Source organism: Hipposideros armiger, unplaced genomic scaffold, assembly GCF_001890085.2.
Source record: "Hipposideros armiger isolate ML-2016 unplaced genomic scaffold, ASM189008v1 scaffold_280, whole genome shotgun sequence".
Classification (NCBI taxonomy): domain Eukaryota; kingdom Metazoa; phylum Chordata; class Mammalia; order Chiroptera; family Hipposideridae; genus Hipposideros; species Hipposideros armiger.
The window spans coordinates 2117973-2138590 of NW_017731630.1; the positions used below are offsets into that span (position 1 = coordinate 2117973).

A 20618-nucleotide genomic window follows, 5' to 3' on the forward strand; every position below is an offset into this window, starting at 1 on the left:
CCACACTCGCAAAATCGCACACAGCCGACCATATAACAAACTCTGTATTTTGAGTGGAAATGTTAGGGGGTCGTCTTATACGCCGAGTCGTCTTATACGCCGGCAAATACGGTAACTCATTTTATTTTAAATAGATAAAACGTACACATGGTTCAGACTTAAAAAATACACAAAACACGTGTCCCCATCTGCCTTGTTCCTACCCTTCATCCCCAAATACTAACTTTTATTCATTCCTTGCACATATTTCAGAATTTCTTTCTGAAACTGGAAGTCAATCCAAACACAGTCTTATTTTTGTTAAAATACAAAAGCATACACCGTTTTGCATCTTGCTTTGTTCACGTAACAGGACTCGTCTCAGGAAACGTTGCGTGTTATTTCCTAGCAGACGTCCTGTCCCCTTTCCCAGCAGCGGAGGGAGTGTGTGTACCTGTGTTCCCGTAGCTTTGCCATTACGGAGCTCCCCAAGCTTGCGGGTTTCTGCCAATCTGGTAGACGTGTGTTCTTGAGCCAGTCGCCTCCCCTTCCTGGAGCTGCCATGCTGTGGTGGGGAGCTCTCACGCCCGAGTTGAAAGGAGCTCCTGGGGACCCCTGCTCCGTCTGAGTGATGGCGGACCACACTGTTGAGTCCCCCCTTCCGCTTCCTCACCTGCACGCATGGTCAGTGGCTGTCCGCCTGGTGGAAGGGAGCAAGGAAAGCACCTTCCACAGAGCCTGTCACCTATCAGGCAAGCCCCCGGCCCCCGGCCCCTTCCCATCCCGCCTCTCTGGGACCCCACTGCATGTCTTTGTATCTGAGACTGGGCACTTCCTGGGAGCATTTCCTTCACTGAGAATTGGTCATCGCTCTGAGAGTGAGATTCTGTGTGGGCCGTTAGATCCCAGCTGAAACCCAAAGCAAAGAAGGGAAGTGCTGGCCCCTCTGCTGGCTTTGCACTTGCAAACCACTTCCCGTCTCTCTGATCATCGTGAATCACAGAGGGCCTCGCAGGGTGTCTCCCATGTGAAAAGCAAATAGCTCCTTCACATGGCGATTGCAAAGGGAAGGGAGGGAGGCAGCGCTGCCCCTCTCCACTGCCGGGCAAGTCCCTGGGCTCCGATCTTTCACCAGACTCTGCAGGGGGTGGCACTGGGGGCACGGCTGCAGGGGACGCTGAGCCCAGGCAGGCAGCGGGGCAGGGGCCCGGGGGACCAATTCAGCAGACAGGATCGCTCCCCAGAGACGACACCACTCCTCACCAAAGCGTGTGCACAGTGGCCTGTGGGTCTCACCAGGGGCCACGGTGACCCGTTCCTGGGTCACTCCCCTCAGGAGGGAGATGGCCCCTCACCCTGCCCCCCCATGGGTCTTATTGGTTCACAGACTGGGAATCAGAGTGTGTAGTCCCGCCGTGGGACTGACAAGTGCCCTCCCCTCCTATAAACTCGCCCCGAATGAGAATCCATTGTCTGAAACTGCTAAGCTCCCTCAGAAAGAACGTGGCCTCGTGTTTTTCCCGGGCGGTGTCACGGCATGCTGTGCAGTGTGGCCGATAGAGGAACAAGGACAGAGGGGACCAGCCACGTGGTGGCCATGGTCAGGCATGTGGATGCCAAGCATTGCCCACGGGGGTGTCCACGGAACTGGGCAGCATTGCCTGGAGTGGGCGTGCATCCACCCCGCACCCCTGGGCAGGGAGGTGGGCTCTGTCAGCCAGGAAATCCAGACACGTGACACTGGTAACCGGGCCAGGCTCAGTGTCCATTCTGTCACTCATGGTTCCTGACCTTTCTGAGGCCCGGTTTCCTCACATCTTGAATAGGAAGAGCCCCGTGTGCCCAGCGATGTGCTGAGGGCTGCGTCAGTCATCTCATGGTGATGCCAGAGTAATCCCATCAAGGGTCCCAGGGGTCCTCGGTATAGCTGTGAGTGGTGTGGGTGACCCCCAGCCGTGAGGGGCAGGGAGTGGTCCTGCCGTCATGCACACACGCGTTTCACTCAGGGGAGTCTCTCAACAACAGTAGTTGTGTGAGACCCTGGACTTGGAAGATGGAACGGTGCTCAGGCGCAGCAGGGGACAGATGTGCCGGCGCCGAGTGCTGCGTTGGTGGCGATATCTATGGGGAAGGGGCTCGTGAGGATACGTTGGGGCGGGAAGAACTCCACTGAGGGACGCGTCTGGGTCTGAAAGGGAGAACAGGAGGCGGCCAGGTAGGAGCGGAGGGAAGGACGTTCTAGACGGAAGTGGCACTGAGCCAGGGAGGGCGCGGGGGCGGGGCAGTTATTCATCCCTGCTGTGTCCCCAGGAGTGAGGGTCTGGGCAGAGCCCCTGGGAACGCTTAGGAGGTGCTGGACCCCCAACCCCACCCGGGCTCAGGGAGGGGCCACACGGCCTACGAAGCTGCAGGTTCTCTGAGGGCAGAGTGCGGCTTTGTTTCTCCACAACTGCCCCGGGTCCGTGGAGACTAAACTGCCCCGTGTGCAGTCACGCAGATAGAGGCCTTCCCAGCCAGCACATTCCTCGCCCTGAGCACCTCCTCTAGGGAGGAGAAAGCTTCCGGGAGCTGAGCGTGGCCGCCATTTGCCCAGGAGCGCGGCCGTTGGCACAGGTGCTGGAGGGAGCGGGGAAACCCAGTAGCTTCCGCCGGGTGAAAGCCGGTGTCTGACCCTGGGCTGAGCAGCTGTCCCTGCTTGGGAGATAGGGAGAGGGTCACAGACAACCACGGGGTTCCCTGAGGCGCTTTGCGACCTAAATGCCCTGTTTAGGTTCTGAGTAACGGGGAGAACAGTTCTTTCCAGGCGCTCACCGTCCGTAACGGAGCAGCCTGTCCTCCCTCATCCTGAAGGGAAGGACCCAGGCCTGGGTGGCTTTGCTCCACTCCCGCCCGCAGCCTGTGAGCCTGCTCACGCGCCTGGAGCCTGGGGCGGAGGCTGGAGGAGAGACCCGAAGGGGCCAGGCGGGCGGAGTGGGCAGGGAGGACGGGCAGAGGCGGCCTCCATTCTGGAACTTGTGTTGCCCAGACTTGGTCTCACACGGCAAGGGCTGGCCTTGGGGAGCCCCCTCCCCTTGTCAATCGGCCACTGGCTGTGTGTGGGGGCTCCCGGACACCTCAGGTGAAGTGGCTTTGTGGGTGTTTCTCCTGAGAAGAGTGGGGTGGGCGCCCCGCCTGGCAGTGGTGGCAAGGGCTGCATGGAGAGCCCCAAGATAGAGCCTGGGCCCGCCCTGTCCTGGAGGTCTGTGTGCCGGTGGGGGAGGTCTTTTGTCTGCCAGCGTGTCCCGACAGCCTGAGCTCCCCCCGTGGTTTAGGGCAGTCTTAGCCCTGCGTGGTCGGCCACCGTAGGGCCGTACCCTAAACGTGCATGCCATGTCTACTTAGTGAACTGGTGAATGAATGCATCCTGCCTCCCAGACTGACCCACATAAGATAATAGAGCAATGCAGAGTGTGTAGCAAGAGTAAGATCAGTTCAGCAAACATAGACTGTGTGTAATGGGTTGGAGAAAAATTCATTTGGAGAATTCTTCTTAGGGAGAGGATTAGCTTTGGGAGAAATACTTTGACAAATTGCTTGTGGTAGAGTCAGAACCCTAGACAGCCTGAGGCCACAGTAGTGACAGCGGGCCGGGGAGGAGGGACAGGACAGACTGAGAGTGGGGCTACCCCTCACGGTGGGAGGCGGTTCCCCAGCTTCCTCCAATGTGCGGGAGTGTGACATGTACCCCTCATGGTGTCCCTGAGAAGGTGTGTTGCTATTAAGTCATTTTACAGATGATGGAACTTGAGACCCAGAGGTGAAGTTAGTCGACGCTTGCCCATCGGTGGTGGTGCCAGGGTTCACAGCTGGGTGGACAGTCTGCGGAAGCACCTCCTCACTTGCTGTGCAGCCACCACACAGCACAGAGGAGAGAGCGCAGAGTCCAGGGATGGGTGCCGTTTCCTGGGGGCTGCGACACCCCTGCAGCGTCCCAGGTCTACAGTAACAGCTGCCAAGCTCTCCCACGCTGGGTTGCAGGGATGAGGGAACCGAGGGCTGAGTCTGACGCTCAGGTTGGTGTGGAATGAAGCAAACAACGTGGGTGGACTGCCGCTTGAGGCACACGGGCCTGGGCCTTGGCGGAGACCGGCCGCAGGACCACGGGCAGCGGCTGTGGGAAGGTGTGTGGTGTCAGCCTCTGGGTGGGGTGCTGAGGGCCGTGGGCTCTTTCCAGCCTTTAGCTATTCATCCAGCAGTACCCAGGGAACAACGCCACGGCCCGCGTGCTGTTCTCGCCGGGGGCCTGTGCTCTGCCCTCCTGTGGCTCCTGGGCTAGTGGTGAGGCCGAACGGGAGGACCTGCACGGCTAGTGCAGCTCGGCAGGGGCTGCCTGAGAGCCTTTGGAGCAGAGATGCTCAGGGAAGGCTTCCTGGAGGAAGTGAGGTCTAGGTGGAGAGGTAAAGGGGGAGCGGGCAGGGAATGCGCTTCCAGGCAAAGAGCACAGAATGTGGGGAAGAACTGAAAGAAGCCCAAGATGCCAGAAAGGGACCGGAGGTGGAGAGGGAGGCAGGGGTGCGCACATGCCACCACACGGCCTGTGCGCCCGGCTCTCGGGCAGCCCTCGTCCGTACGGCTTTCCCTGGGTGCTTGGCTGGCCTGTTTGAGGGGGTGATGTCCTCACTGTGCCCCGTGCTCTATGCCCAGACACCCCAGTCACACCAGCAGATGACCACCGTGAGCTCCCGCTGTGCCAGGCCCTTTGGCAGGAGGGCCCCTGGGGGAGCTCTGGTCTTCACTCCCTGGGGGCCGCAGGGCCCCCGGCCCCCAGCCTCACCCCATTCCACTCTACCTGCAGAGTTTTATTTCAACACGGCTGTCCATTGGCTTGGCAAGTGAAACAGTCCATTTCTGTATTGTCATCACTGGAACGTAAGCCTCTCAAATTCAAGGTTCATGTCGGATCAGTTCAGTGTCCTGTGCACGTCTCACCATCCCTGTCTCGTTTCAGACATGGTGTGTGTTTGTTCCATGCAATTAACTTGTTAAAGGAAGAAAGAAACAGGCTCCCCCCACCCACCCACCCCCACCGCGCCATTCACTTCCCCAATCACTAGAGAATATTAGGAACTAAATTCTCCCCTTTTGATTGCACCTTAAATATTGGGCTTTAATTTATGGAGGAAAAGGGAAAGCTTTACAGATCCGTTTCTGAGACCCACATCGGCTGTTGCATATTGGTGCCTGGCAGACTTGTATTCTTTGCATTTCTAAGCCTAATTTTTTCATCCACTGATACTTGTCAAGAGGCGGTCTTCCTCCATGATGAACTCGCATAAGCGAGCCCATCCGTAATAATATGTGTAATTACCCCGAGATGTATAACACGACAGACAGGAAACCAGCATGAAGCCGAAACGTGTCGAGAAACGCATTAGGTCGTGTTGAGCAGTGAGCCACGGTTTGCATGTTTACTAAGGAAAAACAGCCTTGCTCTTTCTTGATTTCCCGCAGCAAGAATAGCTGCTGGGTTAAAACCTGGTGGGTTTCCCTGCTTACACAGCAGTAGCTTAATGCACCCGATTTGGGGGCAGGGGGCAGGGTGACACTTGGTATGTCGTCCTGTCATTTCCCACACTCGGGTGGTGTCTTAGAGGTTGGCAGAAGAGGAGGGCATGTCCGCTGTGGGCGGTTTCCTGTCTGGCGGGTCTGTCTGTAACTTCGTGAACTCCCTCTCCTGTCCCCGGAGCTGAGCAGGACTATGTTTTCCTTGACCGAGGGCCACCCCTCTCTGCAGCGCACGGGCGAGGCGAGTGTGGAAGGGCTCCTGAACCAGCTCATCCTGGACCACGTGCAGCTGGCCCCTCTGCAGTGGGGTGAGTACCGCGCGTCCCCTTGGGGTGACTGCACCCCTTTCTCACGGCGTGCAGGATGCTCTCGGCAGTGTGTGCTGCGGTCGCTGTGGGAGACCGGTGGGGAGGGGAGCGCCCCACGCTGCCGTCCTGCGCCGTGGCTCTGACCATGTCGAGATGGGTGTGCGTCCTGCAGGTGTTCTGGGCTCCGAGGGACTGGGGCGGTGGGACAGAACCAGCCTGCGAGGCCATGCACGTGGGTGAGCAGCCACAGCCCGTCACGTGGTCGGCGTGCCAGCGTGTGTTTGGTGAACACCTGAACTCAGCGTGGTGCTCAGCCCATGAGAGCGCTGTGGTTTAACACTCAGCCCCGTGTGCTCCGACGTGCGCCCCAGCCTGCCCCTGGGGACGTGCGCCCCAGCCTGCGCCTTTCTCACTAGCACTCAAAAATATGTTGCTGAGACACAAGCTAACTGTAATATTGTTGAGGTGAGGGGCTTCATTTTTTATCATATAATTTTGGGTCAAATGGGAGCAATTGGTTGTTAACACATGGACGTCCCCTTTCTTTACCCAAGAAGCCATTGTAGATCGTATCTGGTCTTTTTTCCAGTTAAAGAATAAGCTTGGTCTCCCGCTTTTGCACGCTGGAGACACATGTTAATTATCCCAGGGGCTTGATGAGAAACCCAGCCTTCCGCCTGGCCTCCCCTCTGCACCCCTCGCACGCACAGGGTCTCTCCCCGCTGCCGGGCTGCCAGCTCCCACAGGTGAGGGGCCCTCCCGCAGCTGTGAGTGGACTGTATTTTATACCCAGGGGGCTCCCTTAATGGACCATCCCCCACGGAGCCAGCCTGAGTGGAAGGAAGGTGGCGGTGTTTCCACCGAGGGTGTCACGGCACCTGTGCAGCCTCCCTCTGCCCAGACACCTTTCCAGGTTAGGATGTCCTGTCTTGTGATGACCTGGGCACAGCCAGTACCTTTCACCAGCTGTGGGCAGCGGAGAGGCGGCAGACACCCAGACCCTCCTGCCTGTGGGGCTAGGACAGGCCCCAGGGAACCAGCACCGTGAAACAAAACGAAACAAAACTTAATGAATTATGTTAGTCAGAAGTAAGTTCCCGAAGGAACAAACAGTCACACTGCAGCCGCGCCCCGGAGGAAGCCCCTGGAGGGGCCAATCTGCAGACACCGCAGGGTGGGAGAGACCAGGTGCCCTTTCTGCATTTGCATCACGTCCCTGACAGGTGGTTTCCTTTTCTGTTTGGTGGGTGACAATGTTTGGGTCACTGCCTTGCCAACACTGCCAGCGTGTTGGTGGATAATGCCGGTCTTAATAATTGTACCCTGGAGAAGATGCATTGACTTTCTAAAACTAACGCTGAGGCCTGGGAGGTTTGTGCCGGGAGCCCTTTCTGGCAGCGGGGACCCCGCGGCAGGCGGTTCAGGGCTGCATTTCGGGCCTCCAGGCGGCATCCTGCCACAGCCCTGGTCCTGCCTTCCTGGCATAACCGCTCTGCAGAAACAGTGTCAAATATTTGCCTGTTCAGGCGTCATGATTAATGTAACTGTTACTGTCTCTGCTATTCCCAGTGAACAACTTTATACACAGACTTTGGGTTGATTTTTCTGACTAGATGGGTTTTCTAGTTGTGGAGTTACTAAGTCAAAGGCTCTTGGGCTGTTTTGTCAAATGCACGTGACTGTGGATCGAGGCGTGGGTGTTGTGGAAACATGAGTTTCAGAGGTGACATTCTCCCCTGTTGTGAGCATGGTTCCAGGGCAGTGGTCCACGAGAGAGGGCAGGAGGTTTTGCCTGCCCCCCTCCTGCCCCATGCTGCTCCCCCAGCCCACTGTCCCCCGAGGTGGGGCAGGCTCTTCATCCCAGGGCTCAGCATAAATCACCTCACACCCTCCCTGTCACCTCTGCAATGGATCTGACATCTGGGGCCCTGCCTGCCGCTCACCCCTAACCAGGGTCTTGGGGCCACCTCCTTCCCTGTTGCCCCACTTCATGACTAGGGCTGTGCCAATAGTTCTTCTGGGGCCCCCACAGCCCCCCAGTGCCCAGAGGGGGTTCAGATGGCACTGCACAGGCTGCCAGTCCTGGTGGGCCCTCACTCACCTGACAGGTGTGTCTTGAACTTCCGAATGTCAGCCTGTTTGGCCTGGCCTGGCAGGTCCCTTTCCCTGACATAGAACAGGCTCACGTGGGCAACTCAAAAAGATAAAGCCTCTTATTTTAAAATAACCATTTACAAGTGCCTCTCACATGCCAGGCGAGGTGCCAGGACTCCTCCAAATGAGGACCCCGTGGCTTGGCCAGGTTGGCCCTGTCCAGCACCGTCCAGCTGCGCAGTAACGGACCAGGTTCAAACGCAGGCTTTCTCACACTGGAACTGTGACCTTCCCACTGGGCCAGTTGGTGAAAGGACTCTGTTCTCATTGTAGAAAGCTAGGGAAACCAGAAAAGTCAGAGAAAGGTGGCCCTTTCCCCATGCCCCCAAACAGCCTTCTGTTTCAGTTCATTTTTGTGCATTTCTATTTTTTAACTTTGGACCCCTCTTGTCCATTATTTTCCCCTCCTCCACCAATCTGTTCTCTGTATCTATGAGTTTGGAGGTGTTTTGTTTTTGTTTTTCAGATTCCACATATAAGTGAGATTGTATAGTACGTATCTGTCTTTCTCTGTCTGACTTACTTCACTCAGCGTAACACCCTCTAGGTCCATCCAGGCAAGTTGTCACAATGGCAAGATTTCGTTCTTTTTCATGGCCAAGTAATATTCCATCGTGTGTCTGTTCCACGTCTTCTTTATCCCTTCATCCATCATGGCCACTTAGGTCGCTTCCATGCCTCGGCTATTGTGAATAATGCTGCAGTGAACACGGGGGTGCAGATGTCTTTTCAAGTTAGTGTTTTTCTTTTCTTTGGATAAATACCCAGAAATGGAATCACTGGGTCATATGGAAGTTCTATTTCTATTTTATTGAGGAACCTCCATACTATTTTTTCTAGTGGCTTCACCGATTACAATCCCATCAACAGTGCATGAGGGTTCCCTTTTCTCCACATCCTCACCAACACTTGTAATTGCTTGTATTTTTGGTAATAGCTCTTCCGACAGTGTGAGGTGATATCTCCTTGTGGTTTTGATTTGCATTTCAAATGATGATTAATGACGCTGAGCATCTCTTCATGTACTTGTTGAACATCTGTGTGTCTTCTTTGCAAAACTGTCTATTCAGATCTTCTACCCATTTTTTTAATTGGAATTTTTTTTTTTGGCTGTTGAGTTGTATGAGTTCTTTATATATTTTGGATATTAGCCCCTTATTAGATATATGCTTTGCAAAAAATTTTCTCCCATTTATAGGTTGCATTTTCATTTTGTTGATGGTTTCCTTTGCTGTACAGAAGCTTTTTCGTTTGATGTAGTCCCACTTGTTTATTTTTGCTTTTGTTGCTTTTGCTTTTGGTGTCAAATTTTAAAAAATCATCATGAAGACCTATGTCAAGGAGCTTTTCACCTATGTTTTCTTCTAAGAGTTTTATGGTTTCAGGCCTCAACATTCAAGTCTTTAATCCATTTTGAGTTAATTTTTGCTTATGGTAAGAAATAGTGGTCTTTTGTATGTGGCTGTCCAGTTTTCCCAACATCATTTAATGAAGATACTGTCCTTTCCTCATTGTATATTCTTGGCTCCTTTGTTATAAATTCATTGACCATATATGTGTGGGTTCATTTCTGGGCTCTCTCTCCTGTTCCATTGGTCTATGTTTTGTTTTTATGCCAATATCATGCTATTTTATTTTATTTATTTATTTTTATTTTTTTAAGATTTTTTTTTATTGGGGAATTGGGGGATGGGAACAGCGCTGGGGAATTTGGGGAAGGGGAACAGACAAGTTGCTGTCCTTTTGTTCTTCAGTCTAGTTGTGGAGGACGTTGCTTCACGGGCCCAAGTTGGCACCATTGCGCTCTTCCCGGGCGAGGCAGATCAGTCGCCGGCCTCTGGATGGCCGCTCATGGCGGCTGCTGGCCGCTCACGCTGGCTGCTGGCTACATACGGTAGCTTATGGCAGCCCACTGCCACAGTGGCTGCAGCCTACGCTGTCGCTGGCGACTCACAGCAGCCCAGCTCCAGGTTGAGCTGTTGTTCAGCATCTTAGCTGTGGAGGGCAGTGTCACTGGCCCTCATATGTGGGATCCGAACCGGGGCCCTCTGGCGTCCCAAGCCAGTTCTTAACCATCGCGCCACTCTGCCAGCCCAATATCATGCTATTTTAATTACTATAGCCTTGTAGGATAGTTTGAAGTCAGATAGTATGATACTCCAGGTTTGTTGTTCTTTCTCAAGATTGCTTTCACTATTTGGGGTCTTTTGTGGTTCCATACACATTTTAGGAGTATTTGTTCTATTTCTATGAAAGATGCCATTGGGATTTTGATAGGGATTGCATTGAATCTGTAGATTGCTTAGGGCGGTACAAATGTTTTTTAGCAATATTGAGTCTTCCAATCCATGAGCACAGAATAGCTTTTTATTTGTGTCTTCTTCAGTTTCTTTCATTCATGTCTTGTAGTTTTCAAGGTCTTCCAGCTCCTTGGTTAAATTTATTTCTAGGTATTTTGTTCTTTTTGATGCAATTGTAAATGGGATCTTAATTTCCCTTTCTGGTAGTTCATTATCAGTGTATAGAAATGCAGCAGATTTTTGTGTACTGATTTATTTCCTACAGCTTTGCCGAATTTGCTTATTCTAACAGGTTTTTGATGGGGTCTTTAGGGTTTTCTCTGTATGAAACCATGCCGTCTGAAAATAGTGACAGCTTTACTCCTTCCTTTCCAATTTTGATGCCTTTTATTTCTTGCCTAATTGCTCTGGCTGGGACTGCCAATACTGTGTTGAATAAAAATGGCAAGAGCGGGCATCCTTGTCTTGTTCCTGATCTTAAAGGAAAAGTTTCAACTTTTCCTCACTGAGTATGAAGTTAGCTGTGGGCGTGTCATATATGGGCTTTTTTATGTCCAGGTGCATTCCCTCTATTCTCGCTTTGTTGAGAGTTTTTGTCATACATGGATGTTGCATTTTGTCAAATGCTATTTCTGCATCTATTGAGATGATCATATGATTTTTATCTTTCATTTGGTTCATGTGTATCACACTGACTAATTTGCAGATATTAAACCATCCTTGCATCCCTGGAATAAATCCCACTAGATCATAGTGTATGATCCTTTTAATGTTCTGTTGACTTCGGCTTACGAATATTTTGCTGAGGACTTTTGCATCTTGTTCATCAGGGATCTAGGCCTGCACGTCTCCTGTTGTGTCCTTTTCTGGTTTTGGTATCAGGGTAATGCTGGCCTCGTAAAATGGGTTTGAAAGAATTGTGTCCTCTTCTGTTTTGGGGAATAATTTGAGAAGGATTGGTATTAATTCTTCTTTGACTGTTTGGTAGAATTCACCATGGCAGCTGTCTGGTTCTGAACTTTTGTTTGTTGGGAGCTTTTTCATTACTGCTTCATTTTCCTCCCAAGTCGTCAGTCTGTTTGCTATCCCAAACGTTAAGTTTTGTTCATAGAGCTGATCATACTGCATTTGTACTTTTGTATCCTTTTTCATACTTGACAAAACATAAACATTTCCATGTTATAAACATGTCGTACACATGCCATTAAGGGCCTCACCATATTTCCTCAAATGGATCTGAGAGAATTTAGTACTTATTCTGTTGCTTGATGTGTCGGTGGTTTTGTTGAGATGTTCACTGTTATATAAGCTACATGCAGCGGCTTGTAATACGGGCTTTTCTGTGTTTTGGGCTCATTTCCACAGCAGGGATTCGCTGAAGTTGTTAATGTTTTATGGGATGGAGACAGAGAGCAAAGTCGTCAGTGTTTACTGTGTGGTAATGATGGCATCGCATGGCACGGGTGGGCACAGCATTGGTTAGAGGCTGCCGTGGGGCCTGGTCCTGCTTCTGATACCTCCTTCCGGATGGTGTGACTTCCTTGGACAAGTGGTCAAATTTTCTGAGCGTCAGCTTCTCGCTTGTAAAGCGGAGATGCTGAGGGCAGCAAATCCTCAGTGGAGGGGAGAAGAGAGGCCCATTATCCCGGTGCCTCGCAGTGAAAGATGTGCGCTGTGGTGGGGACCACCCGACTCATCGTGGAGAGGAGGAAGCAGAGATTCTGGAGGCGGAGCCAGGACTTTGTGGCCATGCTGCGGCTGGACTCAGGACCGGACCCCGGGCCATGGGGCCGGAGCTCCCCTGATGCCCTGTGTCGCAGTCCTGTCAACAGGGGAAGGCTGCACCTCCAGGTGGGAAAACGAGGGCGGGCGAGTTGAGAGCCCAGTGTGCCTCTGACAGGCTGTTTTGAGGGCTGTTTCCAGTGGTTTCCATAGATACTGGGTTGTGGTGACTAACAGGGCCAAGCCGGCTGCCATGCCGATTTGAAAGTCCCACTGCTGTGCCTCCTTCTGCCTTCTTCAGCTGATAGCACTTTTCTCTTTGTAGCCTCTTAGATACATCTGTGATTGGTCTATGTTGTCTTTCGTTGACATCCAGTGAATAAAAATTAGGGGCTAGCTCCATTTCGGAATGGGTATTTTCAGTACACATTCTCCAAATAACCACCAGGCAAATCCCACCCGCGAGCTGCAGTCCTGGGCTTTGATGTGCAGGCAGCGCTCGTAGGCACGAGGGAGGCAGTAGCCACGTGATGACATACGTGGGGACGCCCCGCTGCCCTGCTTCCGAGAGAATGCCATGCCCTCACTTTTGGGGGTCACAACGCTGGGACCAAACTCTCCACGTGGTCCGTCCAGCCCACGCAAGTCTGTGAGGTCATCACTACGATTCCTTTTTTTTCACAGATTAGGGAACGGACTCGGGTTTATGTTACCCAAGGTCACGTGGAGTACGTAGACTCTCTGATTGATGGGTTTATTCATTCAGTCAGTAAATATGTGTCTTCTGACCATCTCTCTCTCATGCAGCAGGCACTGTCCTAGGTTCTGGGAACCCAAACATGACTTAAACTTGATCCCTGCCTTTAGGACACTCCCAGTCTGATGTGGGTGGGGGCCCTGGTCAGCCAACAGGCGGCCCTTGCACACACAGCCTGGTGCATGCTGGGTGGGATCTTATGCCCGTGTCCTGGAGGCAGAGGCGAGAGGCAGCATGGGAGCCTGACTCCTGCGGCTGTCTTGCTGGGAAGGAGCCAGCCGTGCACTTGGCACGAGGCCCTGGCAAAGCTCGCTGGCCTCCCTGGGGACAGAACCGCCTAGAAGGTGCTGTGCGCCCACCGTGCCTGAATGTTGCTCCTCTCTCTCAGTGGAGCCGTCCGCGTTTGGCCCTTTCAGGAGTGTGGACCCCGGAGTGCAGGCAGCCAGGCGGTCCTGTATCTCCGAGGACGGAGTGCATCTGGGCTCGCGGCGCCCTGCAGGGAGATGTGCCCTGTCCCCTGCCGTCAGATGTGTAGAGTGGAGGCCTTGGAGCGGGAGGGGTGTTTTCTAACGTAAATTTCATGTGGAGTGGCTGCATCAAGTCACCAAATGCAGTCGTGTCTCGGACACCTTGGGGAGGGAGTGAGAACCAGGTGCCATCGGCCATTCTCAGGACAGTGGGCGGCCAGGCCTCCCTGGCAGCTGTGCCTGCCTACCGACCTCTGCCTCCTTCCCAGGTAATAGCAATGGCTCCAGACTGGGGGTTCTCCGGCACAGCCCGCATCCCGAACATCTGCTCGGGTCAGAAGTGTCAGTCAGCACTCAGGCCACTACGAGGCTGGGCTGGCCGGGCCGGGTTGATCGGGTGGTCCTGAGAGGCTGGTCAGCCTGGGCCAAGGACCCTTCCTGCGGCCCAGCCATGGCAACTGGCCAAGCAGTGGTGCAGGGGGTCCAAGGGGTCATCTCACTGTCCCTTTGGCATTTTTGCCAAATATAAATAAATAAGTTTATACAGAATAGAAGAATAGAAAACAAAAAGCTTATTTTTTTTGAAGGAAAAAATAAAAACAACAAAAAAAGCCATATACAAAGAAAAAGCTCCGAGCCATTGCTAATCTCCCCTGGGGATGACCCTGTGGGATGAGCAGCCGTCACTGTCCCGGCTCCCGCCTGTTCCCCCCTCCCGCCCCCGGGCTGTCCGCGCAGCCATGCTCACGTGCTCTCGGATTTTCCCAGCAATCTACGCAACGGCCTCCAGGGAGACTCCCCTGGGACAGGCCCTGCTGGGGTGTGACGTCTCATGTCACGCAGGCCCCACAGCAACCCCACGAAGCACGACAAACCATCCTGTTTCCCACAAAGGGAGCTCGAAAATCAGAACGCTCATGTCACGGTCACCACCCGTGAGTGGCAGAGTAAGGAGCTGCTCCCTGCCTGACCCTTGGGCGAGGCTCCCTCCGTCTGTGCCTCTGCGACCCATGCAGTCGTGAGTGTGTGCTTGGCTTCTTTAGTTTGCAAGGATGAACGTGCAGAAACATGCTTCAAAACGTAGGTGGTGCAAAAAGGTACACAATGAAATAGGGATTCCCCCCCCCCTGCCCCGCGTGCCCTCCCGGAGCCCACACTGTCCCCGACTCCCAGTCTGTGTTTTCCTCGTCGGTGTGGCGTGGGAGAGCTTCCCGCTACTTTCCTGCCCCTTCCCTGACACGTCTGGATATCCCCGTTCCATATCGATGCGCAGAGAGCGGCCGCGTGCTTTCTCACCGCCACGTAAGGTGTCTGGAAATTCATTTACTCTGGACCTTCCGATGGGCCCTTAGGTTGTTCCCAGTCTTTTGCTGTCGTAAACATTGTTGCAACAAGTATCCCTGACAGTATGCCAATCCTCACGTGCCTCAAACGGGAAGATACTTATTTTAAATTTAGCAACCTCTTAAAAATATCTTCTGTCTTTGTAGTCTGTACCTCTCTCCCTCTCTCTCCTCTCTCTCTCTTTCTCTCTCCATATATATAAATTCTTCTATATTGTCTCCTAGTACTGTCATGGGCTCATTTAACATTTAAATCTTTTATTTATCTGGAATTTATTAAGGTATGATGAGTTAGTAATGGATCCACCCTTTCTTTCTCCAGAAATAATTTTGTTATTGTGCACAAACCTACAGAAAAGTTGCAAGTACAGTAGTGAGATTTTTTTTTTCCTGAACCATTTTAGAGTGACTGGCCTGATGCACCGTTTTCCCCAGTTCTGTAATGTGTATTTCCTACAAACGAGGGCATTCTCATATATAATCACAACACAGACATCAAAATCAGGAAGTCAGCATCAGTGCTACCGCCTACTTACCTGGGCCCCACTCAGGCTTTGCCGGGTGTCCCAATAGTGTCCTTTGTTCCTAAAAAATCTAGATCTGATTCACAATCACTTGTTGCTTTCCCTTGTGATATGTCTGTACTCTCCTTTGGTCTGGAGCAATTCTCCAATCTTTCCTTCATGTTCATGACCTTGGCACTTTCAGATATTACCCACCAGCTTTTTGTAGAATCGCCTCAGTTTGGGTTTGTGTGATGGGTCCTCACAATTAGATTCAGTGCACGTGTCCTCGGCAGGAACATCACAGATGCGACGCTGTGTGCTTTCCGTCACCTCCCTCAGGTGGCCCATGAGTTCTGTTTGTCCCATTGCCGATGACAGTCATTTTGATCATTTGATTAAGGTGATGCCCTCCAGCCTTCTCTATTATAAGTTTCCTTTTCTTCTCTTTGTAATCAATAAATATTTTGTGGGGAGGTACTTTGAAACTATGTAAATATCTGATTCCTTGTCAAACTTTCCTTTGTTCATTTATTTATATTTGTTTGGGTTCATCATTTCCTGTTTTATTTAATGGATTAAAATATTACTATCATTATCTCTTTTGATGCTCAAATTGTCCCAGATTCAACCAGTGGGAGCTCCCTCAAGCTGACTTCGGTGCCGCTTGACATGCCTCCAGCACGTCCTTGCTTCCGACACCCTGGCACAGAGACTCCAGCCTCACTTGAGCTGCAGCCTTGCTGTCATCCCTTTCTCCAAGGCTGTCCATCCCGTTAGGGAAGACGGGTGTTTACAGACCAAGATCCAGACATGAGGGGTGGTCACTCCTATTGGGGTGCTGCTTCCAAGCTTTCTCAGAGGATAGAGCCAGGAAATGTAGCTGTACCTAGAAATACAAACACACACACAAACCGCTAACACCTCTACCATCTATGTACGTTGGGAGCTGCGCGCGCATGGGCACCTCTGCTTCCAGTCCAGCCCTGCAAGCTGCACTCTGGTTTGCCTCTCACTTCCTCGGCTTTCGTTATCCCCGTTACCTTCGGCAGAACCGCTTGTTTGTCCGTCCCCTGCGCACCAGTCTCCCGTCTCCTCCCCATCCTCCCCCAGCCTCAGGACCTCACCTTCTCACCAAAGGTGACTGCTGTCCCACACAGGGCGGCCTTATTGTGCAGGTGCCCTTAGCACTGTCCCTGGTCCCCTGTGTCACCCCCCCCCCACCCAGTGGCCTCAGAACTGAATTGTCTGGGCAGCGAAGGGGCTGCCAGGCTGCCTTTGGCCTCAGGCTGTGCCTTGGCCCACGGTATCCCCTTGCTGTCTCCTCAGACCCTGTCCTGGCTGGTTCGCACTCACTCTCCTGGGCCCAGGGGAACGCGAACCTCTTCTCAAACATTCCTTCACTGTCCTCCCATCTGCACTGCTGCCCCGGGAGGATCTGTGCCTGCCCCTCACCCTCTGAACTTGCAGGTGATGACGTCCAAGTTCTGTCCCTCTCCTTGTCCCCAGGGCCAATTCCATCCCTGACACAGAGCACAAAGCAGGTGCTTGTTGGATGACTGGTACTAGGAGGTAGTCAACTGCTGTATTTATCCCGTTGTAAATACTCAACACATGCTTGTTTGGGGAATGGAATGGAGTGAATGAGTGACAGACGACTGGTTTCCTCGAGGGGCTCCCAGGCCTGCCAGGGAGAAAGGCTGGGTTCCCAGCAGACAGAAATCGCTGGGGCCAGATGACTGCACTGGGGAAACTGCCCTGTTCATCTGTAAGACCCGGCTCTGGGCCCTGAGGCAGCCCCCAGGCCTCCTCCGCCAGAGGCCACCGGGAGCCTTGACTGTGACGGCACCCCCTCCTTGCTCCGCTGGCACTTAGTCACCGAACCCGGAGAACTTGGACTCCACTCGGACTTGGTCGGCTTGGGGCATGGAAGCCCAGCCCCATCCCTGTGGGCTCCTTAGTCCCAAAGTGTCACTTGAGTTTCCAGGCAGAGCTCACTCGCGTGTTTCCTGCAGAGCCTCTGCTGCCACTGTTGGACCTGTGATGTTTGTTTCCAGCCTCCCAGGCTGCGGGGCCCACCTGCTCTCCTAGCATGGACACTGAGGGCAGGTCCTGTCAGGGCTGCCAGCAGCTCTGTCCTTAGGGGGTGGGGCAGGTCGGAGGCCACAGGGTTGGTGATGCCGTCCCATTGGCTGAGATTTTACCTCCAGCCTCAGGAAGGCGGTGGTGGGGGGCGGGGGTCTCTGCAGAGCTCGCAGTTCTGCCGGGACTTGTCTTCTGCCACCTGCTCTGCACACACCACCTCGCTTACTCCTGGGGGCTCCACGGTCACCCTGCTGGAAAGCCACCGAGCCAGCGTTGGGACCAGTGTCTGTCTAGTGCCAACCACAGGATGCAGCTTACGTCACAGTTTCCTAGGGGTTTTCTGTCTCTTAAATCAGAAAGTGAGTTTCCAGGTCTATGATACGCTAAAAATAAGGGACGGAGATGTCAGGCTTTCTCTACTTTCCCCATTGCTTCTTTACAAGGTAAAAAACATTTAACCCCTGGTGCTCCCGCCTCACAGGAAACCTCTCCAGGTTCTGCAGCCTTTCAAACCCCTCCCGCTGCAGGACTCGAGGAAGAAAGCGTGTGATGTTGCTGTAAGGGTGAGAGAGATTGAATGGCAGGTCTGACCGGGGACCCGCGGGCACCTGATGTCCCCGTGAGTGGGAGCCCTTGTTTTCCTTGGTGGCCTCACCCAAGGGCAGCGCAGAAAAACTCCTGACTGAGCTGGAGCGCGAATGGCCTCTGGCGGGAAGCTTGCCCCAGGAGAGGGCCGGGCCTGCTGCCCAAGGTCACCCAGCCAGCCCTGCGCATTCACCGGTTCTGCCACTCGGCATAAATTCAGCCAGCTCCTGTGGCCTTCATGGAGACGGTGAGCCAAGTGACCTTTCGTCAGTATTTTTGGAAACATCTACTGAGACGAGGGAGCGCGGCTTGGCCTCAGGGCCCCAGCGTCAGGCGGGGTTCCCACCAGAGCTGCCCACTGGCCCTTCTGTGCAGCTGAGCAGCGTGGGGGCCGGGCAGGCCAGGTGGCCTGACTGCACCTCCTTCCAGTCAGCGTCACTCACAGGCACATGTGTCTGAGCCTCTGAGCCGTCCCCACCCCGGCCGGGAGCCATCAGCAGTAAGAGGGACACAGGTCTGGATGCAGAAGCTCTGGCTCCAGCTGCAGGTCTGAGTGACCTTGGACGAGTCATCGGCCTCAGAGGGTCCACTCCCTCCAGGGACAGTCCTTCTGCACCAGGCTGAGCGTAGAGTGAGGTGCTGTGTGCAGACTGTGCCGCGACCATGAGACGCACTCAAAGCCGCGAGCTCGTGGGAGCGTGGCGTGAACGGGACCCCCGAGGTCGCCTGGCCTCCCGCAGGTCACGCACGGGGTCACGTGTTGGTAGGACTAGGCCCGCCCGCTCCTCCTGGCCGTCCCCACTCCTGAGCTATTGGTGGCGCTTACCTCACCCTCGGTTTTTGTGTCTTCCCCACGTTATTTAGAACGTCCTAAATAAGCACAGAGCAGATGCTTACGGGCAAGTGTTTGAAGTTAAGCTGTTTAATTGCTTAGGAAGGAAAAGAGGTCTGGAAGCAAATGTGGGTCGGCTCAGGCTGCAGCGCTGGGAGGTTTGGGGGGGAGAGGACTCCTTCCCGTGTGAGGAATTGACGACGGAAGTGATCCTCACTGAGGCCTGGCTTCCAGGCCGCTCCGAGTTGGACCTGGAGCCTGACGAGCAGCGTCAGAGACTCGGCCTCCTGACCTTTCAGCTCCTGACAGCGCCTCCTCCCCAAGGCCCTTTGCTGGTGATTCGTCACTGGACGCTTCACTCTGCCCAACAGCTGGAAAAAACCGGCCGCGGAGCCCTTGCCCTCGGAGACATCAGCCTTATCGGAGGATGAGGAGCTGGTTCACCCCCTCTCTCTGGACGGTGGAAAGTGGGTAGATCCCGGTGGGGAGGAAAATGTGACCTTTCCGAAGTCACAGCGGGCCAGGAGGCGCGCAGGCGTCTCCTCCGGCTGAGCCTTTTTCACTGTGGCCTCGGGCACGCTGTGCCCCTCACCGAACCCCAGTCCCTGGGTGGCCCACAGTCACAGCGTGTGTGACCCTGGGCAGTAAGTGGCACTGGTGTCCTCCACGCGTTTCCTTTTTTTTTTTTTTTTAGCTGAGTCATCCTGCTACCTGTTGGCAGCTCAGCGGCTGCTCAGCTCGGGCTGGACTCGAACTGCTGTTGCTCAGAGCTCAAACTCTTGAGCGAGCTCTTAACCAACTGAGCCACTCGGCCGGCCCTTCCATGCGTTTCCTTAAGCACAGAGGCCGGTGGCGGGAGCCACAGAGCACAGGCGTGACATTCGGCTCCCAGGCACCTGCCTCCGCCTCTGGGCACCTGTGACCGGCTCATGGGGACCAGGCTCTGCATCGTCAGTACCCAGGTGGCCTTCGTGAGCTTGCTCCAGACTCGGGGAGGGGGTGGCCTTTGCTCTAACAAGCTGCGTATACTGGTCAGTGCCCACAGCCAGGGCGGCTGGGGAGGGTGTTTCCTTCAATGGCCTGGTCACCCAGCGAGCATCTGTTTGGGGCTGCTGTGCGTGCCAGGCCTGGGCTACATGCTCAGGTAGTGAGCACCAGCTCATGATCCAGCGAGCCAGTGTTTCCACCCAGAGCCGGACACGGGTCACCCGCCAGGGCCATATAATCATGGGCCCTCTGTGGGCTTTGTCTTCCTGGGAATCGGGTCTGTAGTTCTCACCAGGTTTTCAGAGGGTTCGGGGTCGCCCTGCTGAAAGCGTTAACAGGCAGTTTCTTCCTCTTGTCCCTTCTTTGACCCTCTGGCAAACTTAGTTCATCCTCCCAGGCGCAGCTCAGCTGTCACCCAGGCCCAGCCGGACCTCAGAGCTCCCTCCATGGTGCTCCCGCAGCGCTCTGTTTGTCACTCTTCTCACATACATGTCACCCCATGTTCCCTGGGGTTCAGGCCCTGGCTGAACTCTTGTCTGTCCCTTGTACCTCGCTGGCTGCATGGAGCGGAGCTGGCACCACTGCTGGCGTTGTGTGTGCGAGGACAAAGCTACAGGCAGAGCCATCTCTGCTTGGCCATCCCTTGGTCATCCCTTTTGTGGATGCACGACCTGCCATGCTGTCACTAGAAGGAAGCGTCTGCTTCTCTGAGGCTGTGGCATGTTATCCCCCACGTGCCTTTTCTATTTCTGGAAGCACGGACTTCATTATGCAGAGTGTCAGTTTGCTTAGTAAGCAGTAGAAAGCCCTGCTTTAACTAATGTCTCTGTGGGTCATTCGGACAGTGAGCAGTATTGATTGCTGCGTCTAAAAATGGAAACACAGGATGGGCTCGCTGACTGGGAAGGAGTGTGGTGAAGGCTGCCCGTGTGCCGTGAGCCAGGCCTCCAGGAAGCCATCAGGCTACACAGCCACGTGGGGGCACTGGGACTGCAAATCTGGCAGCTTGGTTCCTATCAGTGTCACTTTCTAGACTGGGGGCCAGGCATTGG

The 20618-nt window shown here is 54.0% G+C and overlaps 1 protein-coding gene across 1 annotated transcript in view; it reads left to right on the forward strand.

The window, feature by feature from the left end:
* The window catches only part of TRAPPC9 (trafficking protein particle complex subunit 9), a gene marked incomplete at its 3' end in the record, with an annotated part of 267332 nt that extends 261501 nt beyond the window's left edge, over nt 1-5831 (forward strand). Inside the window, exon 21 of the mRNA XM_019657776.1 lies at nt 5741-5831. Within this exon, the coding sequence (XP_019513321.1) occupies nt 5741-5831 (91 nt within the window). The remainder of the gene's footprint in view (nt 1-5740) is intronic.
* Nucleotides 5832-20618: the final 14787 nt, after the last annotated feature.